Source organism: Betta splendens, chromosome 17 (assembly GCF_900634795.4).
Source record: "Betta splendens chromosome 17, fBetSpl5.4, whole genome shotgun sequence".
Taxonomy (NCBI): Eukaryota; Metazoa; Chordata; class Actinopteri; order Anabantiformes; family Osphronemidae; genus Betta; species Betta splendens.
Window position 1 is genome coordinate 2353804 of NC_040897.2, and position 12359 is coordinate 2366162.

General features: G+C 38.9%; 2 gene segments (V, D, J or C); one reads left to right on the forward strand and one right to left on the reverse strand.

Annotated features, from left to right (window-relative positions):
* Positions 1-3430: 3430 nt before the first annotated feature.
* LOC114844499 (Ig kappa-b4 chain C region-like) lies at positions 3431-4769 on the forward strand (the record flags this gene model as incomplete). The annotated part of the segment is given in 2 exon segments: positions 3431-3572; positions 4333-4769. Coding segments are annotated over 2 exon segments (471 nt in total), but the record flags the coding sequence as incomplete, so codon positions are not given.
* Positions 4770-5277: 508 nt separating this feature from the next.
* LOC129603309 (immunoglobulin kappa variable 1-39-like) lies at positions 5278-6661 on the reverse strand. The segment is given in 2 exon segments: positions 5278-6391; positions 6581-6661. Coding segments are annotated over 2 exon segments (360 nt in total).
* Between the last annotated feature and the right edge of the window lie 5698 nt (positions 6662-12359).

Consider the following 12359-nt stretch of genomic DNA (forward strand, 5'->3'; position numbering starts at 1 on the left):
GCCAACTGGATGTCATGGATGTGTGTAACTTAAGTACATGTTTTTATTTTTTTAGCTAGTATTTTCTTTATTACCATTTTATTTTAGACACCAAAATGATTGCATTTTTATTTTTTTTTGCAATGTCAATACAGCTATTCTATTCTATTCTATTCTATTCTATTCTATTCTATTCTATTCTATTCTATTCTATTCTAAGTTTAGGTTAGAGCAGACATGGGCATACTACGGCCCGTTGGTGTTTTTAACCCGGCCCGCCAAACATCTCCCAGTTAAATCAAAATATAAAATTAATAATATTGTTACCGGCAAACCTTGTTCATTTACTTTCCCCTGTAATGTCCACATTTCTCCAATAGATGGCGCGCTTGAGCATTTGCCCCCTCTTCTTTGCTTAAGCTTTTCCCAGAAGAAGCACTCTGCTTCTCGGTTCCCGCGGTAAAGCTTTCCCCTTCTAAAAACAAACATGAGTTTATCAAAGAAAAGAAAAGGCGACAGTGAGTGCCGAGTGTTTAACACCGAATGGACAACAAAATATTTTTTAGAAGTCCGATCAAAGGCTGTATGCTTGATATGCCAAGAAAGTGTTGCGGTTTTTAAGGAGTACAATATTAGCTGTTGGAGCAAGAACGGGCAGCTACGGCTGAGAGGTTCGCAGCCAATTTACTGAGCCAGCAAAATTTTTCCATTTCCAACTGCGCTTTAGGAGTCAACTACAGTACCTGACTACCAAGCTTTTTGCTGGCATTCAAATTAGCAGAAGCTAGCAAGCCTTTCTCCGAAGGTGAGTTTTTGAAAGACTGCATGGTGGAGACTGCAGGTTTTCTGTGTCCGGAAAGTCAAGGCAAGTTTGAAAAAATCAGTTTGTCGCGTCGGACAGTGACACGTTGTGTGGAACTAATTGATAAACATATACCTACCTAGCTAAACAAAAAGGCAGAGTTCTTTCAGTTATATTAACTGGCACTGGATGAAAGTAATAATATCAAAGACACAGCGCAACTTCTAATTTTTATCCGAGGAATAAACGACAGCTTTGAGAAAACGGAGGAGTTTTTGACCATGGATTCCCTAAAGGGAACAACACGGGGAGAGGATTTATATGACAAGGTGTCTGCTGACATCGAGAAACATAAACTACCTTGGAGTAAACTTGCCAATGTCACGACGGATGGATCACCAAATTTAACAGGAAAAAACGTTGGGCTGCTGAAACGAATCCAGGATAAATTAAAAGAGGAAAACCCTGAACAGGATGTTATTTTCCTTCACTGCATCATCCATCAGGAATTACTTTGCAAGTCTGTATTGCAGCTTAACCATGTTGTGAATCCAGTCGTGAAACTTGTGAACCTTATACGTGCAAGGGGACTTCAGCATCGTCCTGCACAGAGAATTCTGTCGCCGGTTCTCTGATTTTGAAAACATTGAAAAGTCACTTCAGCTCGTGTCCTGTCCCTTCTCACAAGACCCTGAAACAGTACCACATGAGGTGCAATTGGAACTGATCGATCTTCAGTCTGACGCCATCTTGAAAGAAAAGTTCAACACTCTTAAACTTAACGAGTTTTATGCTTCACTGGACGAAGCCACCTTTCCAAACCTACGGAGAACATGCTAACCTTGTTTGGCTCGACCTATGTATGTGAGCAGACATTTAGTGTTATGAACATGAAGAAAGCCCGTCACAGATCCAGGATAACTGACAAACACCTCGGATCTATCCTGAGAATCGCCACAACAAGACTTACTCCAGACTTTGATGCACTGAAAAAACAGGGAGATCAACAACACTGTTCCCACTGAAACTAATGTTGAGTTTTCCTGCTGTGTTTATTAAACTGAAATGTAATTAAATTAACCATTTATCATTAATAGGTCAAATCCTGTATGAAATTTATATACATTAACACTCCATCCATCTGTTCTTGGCTCAACCCCTCTGTCAAATTTTAGAACTCATTGTGACCCGCGACTCATAAAGTTTGCCCACCCCTGGGTTAGAGCCAGTGTAAAGAGCGACTACATAAAAGTCAATGTGTTTTCCGTGTGTGTGTGTGTGTGTGTGTGTGTGTGTGTGTGTGTGTGTGTGTGTGTGTGTGTGTGTGTGTGTGTGAGTAGCTTCCAGCTGCAGCAGTTATTTCAGTTTCTGTTCACTAAGACAGGTTTTTGTACGAGTGTTTTTCACTGTGTGAACACAGACTGACTGTTTATAGTGTTGGCACCTTGACAGTAATAAACACCTGCATCTTCAGTCTGGACTCCACTGATGGTCAGAGCGAAGTCAGTGCCCGATCCACTGCCTGAAAAGCGACTGGGAACCCCAGATGCTCGACTGGTAGTATGGTAAATTAACAACTTTGGACGTTCTTCATTTTTCTGTTGGTACCAGGCCAAACAATAAGCACTGCTACAGCTCCAAAACCCATGACTGGTTCTACAGCTGATGGTGACTCTTCCTCCCGGTGTGGTTCTCACTGCTCCAGGCTGAGTCACTGTGACCTGACCTCTGGACTCTGAGGACACAGAGACAACAACATAAAGCAGCATCATGGTTCAGTGGCTTCATTTCAGAGGGACACATGTTGATAGAGGAGACCAGTTGGATTCTCTGGACTTTACCTGTGAAGCAGCAGCAGAGGAGAGTCCAGATGAGGACGGAGATCAGAGTCATGTTGCTGATGAGGAGGATTTCTGTGTCTTGTGTTGTGATGAAGGACAACTGTCAGTCCTCCAGTGTTCAGCTCTCAGGACTATAAACTCTCCCAGAGCACTGGAGCATGGAGCTGCTGATGCAAAGTGGCTCTATGGAAATGCTCCCACTGACTCCAACAGGGACTGGATCAATATCATCATCATGATGTTTGTGATCAATATTTTTATCAAATGATTCTTTATGAATGTGTAATGGCTCAACTTTTGTAAATTTTATTTTAGCTATAGCACAAAATTTATATTAACAACCATTTTTCAAAATGAGACATACTGTAAAATACATGAATGCAATGTAAAAATATTATATATATTCATACATTTGCTATGTTTGTTGTAGTAAAGATGACGTTTTTTTGGGTTGACTGAGTCTGTGTAGAGTTTGTTTGTGTCAGAGTCAGAGCTGTGTCTCTACAGTCTGAGGTTTTTGTACGACCACTCAACCAGTTTGTTTCACTGTGGTACACGTTTGGTGGAGGAACCAGACTGGATGTTGGAAGTAAGTTAAATATATGAAGATTTTAGTTCAGTAATTATTTGATTGTTAAATTTAACAACTAAACCAGAAAAAATGAATGAGGTAAAGTTTTAATTATGTAACCTGAAAGCAAAGTAATGGTTTAGCAAAATTTTAACCATAAAATAAATGATAACTTAAAACTATCATGTCAGTGGTTATGATACAGTAAATATACTTTTAAATGTAAAAGTGAAGTAAAATCTTGTAGATTTTGTAGGTTTAGTTCAGTTTGTCAGAGTCAGAGCTGTGTCTCTACAGTCTGAGGTTTTTGTACGACCACTCAACCAGTTTGTTTCACTGTGGTGGACGTTCGGTGGAGGAACCAGACTGGATGTTGGAAGTAAGTTCATGAGTAAATACTAAACTATAAACTTTAAATTTATATTTTGGATTTGTTTAAGATGTAGTCAGCTCCTTAAGTTTGCGTTTATATCACAGGTCAGAGTTTCAGTTTTATTTGTTTCTCTTGATCTTGTAGTAAATTTAGAGCTAAACATTACAGTAACTGCCCTGAAAATGTTATTTTTCAACTGGTGGAAAAGAAAAATCTTTGATTGTCGATTGCTGAGAAATTTCTCACGTTGACTTTGTTTCCTCTCACTATAACTGTTGTTACAATGGATTCAAATTCAGTTTGAACCAGCAAACATGATTAATGTGGACGTTTCAAGTGTTAATGAGTTTGTGTTGTAATGCTGAAGTTCAGTTTAAATCATCTGATTACTTTAGAATATAATAGAATTCTTACCAGTGATCCTTTTGAGGATAAAACAGTAGAAAATAAATAACTGAATTTTTAGCATATCCTGATTATTACTGTTTAAAACTAACCTGTAGTTAGAGATTTTTATTTTTCTGCTTGTTTAGTTTGACATATTTTAGGTCAAACTGTGTGATGTTTGTCTCTGAGCTGATTTTCATGAGTCGTTTCTTAAAGGGAAGTGAAACAATGTGTGAGTCAGTGAGTGATGGAGCAGAACAAACATGTGACAGAAACTCCTTAAAGGACTAAAGCAACTCTCACAGTGAAGGTGTCCAGCTGTTTGATTGACAGCTGAGTGCTCTGTGTCCTCTAAGCTGACTGCTGTCTCCTACTGTAGGTGATGCTCGTCCCACCCTGACGGTGCTGCCTCCCTCCAGGGAGGAGCTGCAGCAGGAGAAGGTCACGCTCACGTGTCTGGCCAACAAGGGCTTCCCCTCAGACTGGACTCTGTCCTGGAAGCTGGACGGCAGCGGCAGCATCAGCAGCTCTGACCAGAGCAGGAGCCCTGGGGTTCTGGAGAAGGACGGACTCTACAGCTGGAGCAGCACCATGAGGATCCCTGCAGACCAGTGGACCAAGGTGAACTCTGTGACCTGTGAGGCCTCCCAGGGCTCCCAGTCTCCAGTCAGAGAGACGCTGAGCACAGACCAGTGCTCCCAGTCCTGAGCTGTGTTTCATTTGTTCTCTGGTTCTGCTTTTGCTCTCAGTCTTTGTTTAGCAACAACCTTTGTGTTTTCAGAAATAAACAATAAAAAGTTGACCTTTTCCTGCTCATGAAGACTCTGCTTTGGATCTCACGTAGTAACAAAGCCGTTCAAATTAAAATCTGTCATATGGCCCCCTCCCGGAAAGTTTTTTTTCAAGAGTCCACTCTCTAAATGTCTCTTTCCTGGACATTTACATATATTTGCCCTAGTTCTTTTTGGCCACATGAAGACAACATCTCACTGGTTAAACTGGTCTCAGACAATTGTTAAATTGACTAAGTGGTTGAGTTGCTCCTAAAGGAACCACACAAACACACTGATGCTAAATATCCCTTTTTGACAAGACTTGAACTGATGTCAGGAAGAATTTTTTTAATTTAAGTCAGAAGCAGTGGTTGCTAAAATTTACCAACAGGTACAACATTATGAAGGTGATGGGAGTATGGGAACAGGAAGATTCCACAACCAATGAGTTCTTCACCATATGGTGTTTTCAAACCTGATCCCCACCATCATCCATCAGTTGTGATATGAAACATTAACAAAGAAGAACAAACTGTTCCTCTGGTGTGTTTCACTTTATATCTTTAGTGCTGAAACCTGTCTGTTGTCATGGTTCAGTAGTGATGTCTGACTGTTGCCATAGGAACCAACATCCCTGAAGGAAATGAAACATTAAAATCAGTCTCATTCAAATGCTCAGTTTCACTACAACCTCCTGCGTCTCTTTATGCAGTGTGTCGAGTGGCGCCGACCCTGATGGTGAGGAGCCCCTTTTATTCTTTTATTCATCACAGTGCATCATTTTATTTAGTTTGGTTTAAACATGTATTGTTTCCGAATGACAGATGACTGATTCTGTGTCCACTTCACCACATCTTGACATTATAAATTAATTACAGGTTTTCATTTTCAAGATTAACTTTTTTTATAACGCACATTCATCAAAATAAAAATAAAATTACAGGAAAAGTAGTTTTAGTGTCTGACATGATAATAAAACAAAAAAAGAATGTTCTATAATAACTTTTTATAGCTAAAGAAACTGTTCTATAGGTAAAAAAGTGAAGCCCTGATGGATCTAAGTAAATCTAGGGTTGGGAAGACTACAACAAAAACATCATGTCCTATGAAACAAATCCTATGAACATTACAACATCTGAGGGTTCTCCTAGTTCATCACTTTATATTTACATCAACAAATGTACACTGTACTATTTTATAATTATTAAGAAAACAATATAATAACAGATAAAATATTGAAAACCCAGTGAACTGTAACTTTAGTACCTGTCAAACTTTAAAGTGTTATAAGTGTCTGTGCAGATGTTGGTTCAGATCAGTTCCTCTTCAGCTGAGGAGGTTTTTGTACGACGTTGTTTCACTCTGTGAACGGGAGGCTGTAACTCTGCTGACAGTAATAATCTCCTGCATCTTCACCCTGAACTCTGTTAATGGTTAGAGTGTAATCAGACCCAGATCCACTTCCACTGAAACGATCAGAGACTCCAGACTGACGGGTTGTAGAGTATCTAACAAGAAGTCGAGGAGCTTCTCCAGGTTTCTGAAGGTACCAGTTAAGGTAGTTACTAACAGTGGAACTGGTTTTACACTTAATAGTAACAGTCTGTTGTGCAGCAACAGACAAAGCTTCAGGAGTCTGAGTCACAGTTATTTGACCTGATGAACCTGTAACAGATGAAACAGAGGAGAAGATTCAGTGACACAAAGCCAGTTTGGAGAAAGATGATGAACATCCAAACAGAAGAGGATCATGTGTTGAAGATGGAGAACAGATGAAGAAGCTCAGTGCTGCTTGGTTCAGTGTTTGTCCATCACTGTGGTGAACCTGGCTCCATCCTGAAGAGAGAGTCTCACCCTGAACAAGGAGCCCCAGGGTGGCCAGCAGTAGAGTCAGAGACATCATCATGGTGCTGCCGCTGAAAGACCTGGACACACACTGATCAACACTGGTCTCTTAACAGGACACATATGCAAACACACACAGTCAGTCAGCTGGAGCTGTGGGCTCCACGTCAGCGTGGCTCCTCCTCACTGCTCAGAGCTTCTCTCTTCACATTTACTAATGGAAAAAGTGAGTGTACTGTAATAATTAGTCATTTAACACATTTAGGTCAAAGTGATTTCTCCAAGTAAAGCTTCAAACATTTAAACACCCTTGAGCAGAACTAGAAAACATGAAGGTTTTGATCAGAGCACCTGCTGAGAGAATTGGTATTTGACTACAGGTCCACTTATTAGTTGTTCTATAGTTTTGGATCAGTTTATATGATCCAAATTTTTGATTTTTGATTAAGCCTCCTGAGTAGATGCAGTCTGACCAGTTGTCAAGGATTTTTTAGGATTTTTCCAAACTCCAGGTGAGATCAAAACCATCCATCAGATCGTCTCTACTATTAGAAATGTCTGTATTTTTGACAGAAAAGAACTTAAACTATGTTGAAATGCACTGTATTTATTGCTAAAGTGGTAAATGAGTATTCCAGCTGGAAACTGCAACTGCAAAATGTTTTTTGGTGCAATATCGACATAGGTGTACAGATGCCTATTTCCAGCTCCAGTGTTGTAACAATGTGTCTGCTCTTTGCGTCAGAAGACCAGAGATTACCAGATTATCCCAACCAATGAACAGCTAGAATGACAAAGGTCTGTAATGCTGTAGTTGATGCAAATGAAGGATTTTTTTGACGAGAGCAGAGTTTGAAGGAAAAAATCATCATTTTAAATACAAATCATTATTTCTAAGCTTTTGAATGTATTGTCTATATTTTCTATTCATTTTACAACTCATGGTGTTAATAAAAGTGAGAGGTTTGTGTAGGTTTTTATAATCCCGCTTATGCTGCGTCCTTAGTTTGTACTTTCTCTTTGTGTTGTAATTTATTAAACATTTAAATGATATGTGTTTGTCTCCAGATCGTTGTGTTTGGGTCTTCCAAATCTGCCAGCTTTTAAACCGGATCCTCTGCTCTAGCGAGAGTACATGTGTATGTGTCCCTTCACCCCAACAAGCACAACTATTTGATCCCTGTTCAACAGTTTGTAACAGAAACTGTTGGTGTCCTTCTACTGCTGCTCAGTAGAGGATTTTAGCATACTGTCACCACCACAGTCCAGAAGGTCATCAGTCACGCTCTCCCATCTCTGGAAGAACTGTAAAGTTCCTGCTGCCTTAAAAAAGTGAAAAACATTCTGCAGGACCAGTCACACCCCAAACATTCTCTCTTTGAAATGTTGCCTTCAGGCAGAAGATACAGGCCGATTAAATCAAGGAAATACAGATTAAAAAACGTTTAAAACGATTAAAAAAAAAGTTTTTATCTGAAAGCCATATTTGCCAACTGGATGTCATGGATGTGTGTCTAACGTAAGTACATGTTTTTATCTTTTTAGCTAGTATTTTCATTATTACAATTTTATTTTAGACACCAAAATGATAGCATTTAAAATTTTGTGTAATGACAACACGGTTATTCTATTCTATTCTATTCTATTCTATTCTATTCTATTCTATTCTATTCTATTCTATTCTAAGGTTACTTTAGAGTTAGTGTAAAGAGCGACTACGTGTGTGTGTGTGTGTGTCAGTAGCTTCCAGCTGTAACAATTCGTTCAGTTTTTCTTCACTGAGGTTTTTGTATGACAGTTTTTTACTGTGATTGACTGTTGATGTAATGATAACTACCGGCCAATAACCTGTCTCTCCAGATAAGTAGGCACGTGGGTCGATACATGAGCGAAGCACAGAAGGGCATTGGTAAGGATACCAGAGGAGCCAAACACCAATCCTGGTAGACAGAACAGTCACCCAAGACTGCAGAGTGCGACACACCAACCTGTGCACAGCCTGGATTGACTACAAGAAAGCCTATGACTCAATGCCACACACATGGATCACTGAATGCTTGGAGCTGTACAACATCAACAGAACTCTAAGGGCCTTGTTGTGGAAATCTTCTTATAAAGAAATCAACCGGAAATCATCAGTGTGATAAACCATCTCAAAGTTTACTCTCATGTCGACACGGAGTGGATCACAATTACATCTAAGACGTAAGGCACATCTCACTATGTACAAAGTACCCACTGAAGGACTGAGGACGCAAGACTTGTATTTATACCCTGTTACAGTACAAACCCCCACATGAGCTGTTTACTGGTTTTTGATATACATGAGTGCAGTAAACCCCCCTTTACTTCCTTTAACAATGTTCCCGTGGTCACGCCAGTGAAACCCCACCATTTGACAACCAAATGCTTGATGACCCTCAAGGAACAACCCTCAGCCAGAGGCACAGCATCTCATGACAACACAAAATTTCCCACATTCCTCCCTTTTTGACACCAAGTGTCAAACATACAAACAAGGGAAATTATTGTCAACATTTGAAGGTATTGTCCATTTGCTGTCTGTCTCCTTTTTATGTCCTTGATGTTCTGTTGGTGGTCGTCCACATTCATAGAGGGAAACATGTTTTCCCTACTCACAGAAGATTCCTTAAACCTCTTCTGTTTAAGGAGTTTCCGATGTTGCTCTTCTGTTGATTCCATCTCTGTCGTCTGTTTTTTCTTTTTCCTAATGTTGATTTGTTTCGCAATCTGAAGACATTCAAACAGTTGAAGTTGATGTTCCACTGAATTTTCCACAGTCAGCAATTCCGCCCTAACAGAAGCATGACGCTTTCATCAACTTTCTAGTCATCTGTGGTCCAAAACAGTAGGTCAGGTCAGCTTCTGCTTTGAGGGGGAGAATGGTCAAGGGAAGCTTAAAAGTATAAAAGAAAACTAAAAGCACTTACACCCTGTACATAAATGACACCATCAATGACACAAAGTAGTAGCAGCTAATGCTGATAAAAGTTAGTTAGATGTTAGTGTCAGTGTTAGTAAGTGTTAGTATTAGAAAAATAGAAATAGAAGAACGGTTTCTTACAGTGTGAAAACAGGAAACATTTCATAAAATTAAAAACATGTTCAAAGTAAGAGCAAAAACTGTTCTAAAAGCTATTGTGGAATAGTCTCAGTAACCATGTTGTTACTGTAGTCAAACATTATAAAAATGTAAAGCAGAAAGTATCATAGGCTTTACTGTGAGGTCTTACTAAGGCTCCTATGACAATTATATAAGACAGAATCATTTTATATGTTTGTATGTGAAAATAATAAAACAGTAGCTGATGCATTTTTAAGGAATTTGAATAAAATGAACAACAATAAACAATAGACTCCTGTTTAGTTCAAAACCAATCATTGAAGGATCTAATCATTCACCTTTTCAAACCTTGGCTTTGGAGGTTACAGCTGTTAAATAGTTCCTGATAAATAGTACCTTAAGACTTTTATTTATTTTTATTTTATGTTTTTGACTGATTGAAACTGTGGCTTCTTATACTCGCATTTGTGTCATTGGTCACAAATTTTAAGATTTAATTGAATTTGGATGTATTTTTAATCCAGTTTTGATTGTCATCTAGAAACCAACGCTATCATTCTCAGAAGAAATGGTCTAGGTTAACATCAATGATATTCAGTCTTTTTCAACTGTTAATACTGGATGAGAAATCAGAACCACTTTCAAAACAGAAAAAAATTAAAAATCACAAACAAATATTTAGACCTCCTCCCTTTTGATACATGGATTTAACCCATGAGTCAATTGCTAAAAAGAAAAGAGATGTTAGCATGTGTACCTGGATTAACCCAGGTTCACCCTTCATCAAAACCTAATTTCACAAAGATGATATGGATTGAAAATAACAAGAACAGAAATAATTGTATACTGTGGTCCTTCAAACATCTGTATTAAGCATCTCATTAGAAAAATTCTGCTAACTGCAGATAACCTAAGGTTAAAACAAACAAAAGCATATAAAACAATCAAAAAATCCCCAAACAAGCTACCGGTATATACTGTATGTACACTGAATTCAATAAGCACCTTCTATAACTCTTAGGAAGAAACATCTGTTTGTTAAACAAGACTTCCACAGAGTATGATTAGGTTAAATAAATGAAACAAAATAAAAATCAAGTCTGTGTTGCAGTCAGAAGTCCAAGTCAAAAAGTCAGTCTTGTATAGTCACAAAAAATAATCCCATGTAAATTGTTATATGGGAGAGATCTCTTCAAAATCGCAAATCCATGGACAGTAATACACTTATAAAAACTTCAATAAAGATATCGCTTAGTGATTCTGTTAAATGTTTTGTTTGTAAATTTAGCATCTCCAATATTCCAATATTTCTAGGAAAATTACGAATAGAAACAATTTCTTTTAGTAAACCTTCCGGAGGAAATAATCGGCCACATAACACAAATTAACCCTGCAAATCCCAATAACGTGAGTCAGAAATAACATGAACACGCTAGATTCACATCCAGTTAGTAATCACTGATAAACTGCCAGGACTGTCTGGGTGAAAACAGCTCCATATGGTTCTAAAGTTAATTAACCCTTTGGTTTGAGGACAGACAAGGTGGGGGGGGGGGGTGTCAAACAATGTAACCTTGGCTCAGAGACTCAAGTAAAATCTATTTAGACGTATCTGTTTCAGTAAACGTCCACATCAACCAGTATCTGGTCATAATTACTATCCCGTTTTATCATTATCATTATTACATTACCATCACTCAGGGATGAAAATGCAATATAGAAAAACTTGGTTATTCATCATTTTTTTTATTAATCTGACATGTATGCTCTCCCTATAAAATCTTTTAAAAATTCAATTCAATCCTACTGATTTTTTTTCTAAAACTTGTGGAGGATAAATAAATAGTCTGGATATAAAAACTACTCCTTCTAAATTTACTGTTGAAATTTAGTATTGATTTGAGAAACATACTAATAATTTATGCCTTCTCTATATGTTTCTATGTTCATGTCTGTGTCTTCTCTATGCTCTGACCTGTTATCCTCTGCTGTCTCTGTGGTTTAGCTGATACTGATGAAATCCTTGGGTCTGGATCGAACTGGATCTGGTTCTTCTTGAATAGAACAGCCACATTATGATTCTGACCGCTCTGTCAGTGCTGTTGTCTTCTCCTTCATTCTTTTTCATGTACCTTTCTCACACCGGCTGGTGTAAACTTCCATTACCTTCAGTCCTTTGAAGAGTCAGCAGCTGTTCTTCCATCTCCCAGTCACCAACACCTTCCCGTCTTCACTCCTGAGCATTTGTTGCATCTTCTCTTTTGTTCTGATTCTGGTGCCTGTAATCAACAAACACCTACTGGAAGAAAATCCTTTTTTCCTGGAAGGAGCAGTTAGTGAGAGTCTTGGTCTGTGTCCTGCACAGAGGTCAGAGAGAGGTCAGAGAGTGTCCTTTCTCCCCCACTGTGGGTCTTCTGCTTCTGGTCAACATCCGCTTTTGTTTGCTGCATAGGTCTGAACCCCCTCGGCCAAATAATAAACAAGACTGGCTATGGATACCGACTCCGGAACAGGGCCACCATAAGTCACCTCCTCTACATGGATGACATCAAGCTGTATGCCAAGAGTGTGCGAGACATCGACTCACTGATCCACACCACCAGGATCTACAGCTCGGACATTGGGATGTCATTCGGGCTCGAGAAATGTGGGAGGATGGTGACAAAGAGAGGCAAGGTAATCCACACAGAAGGGGTCTCACTC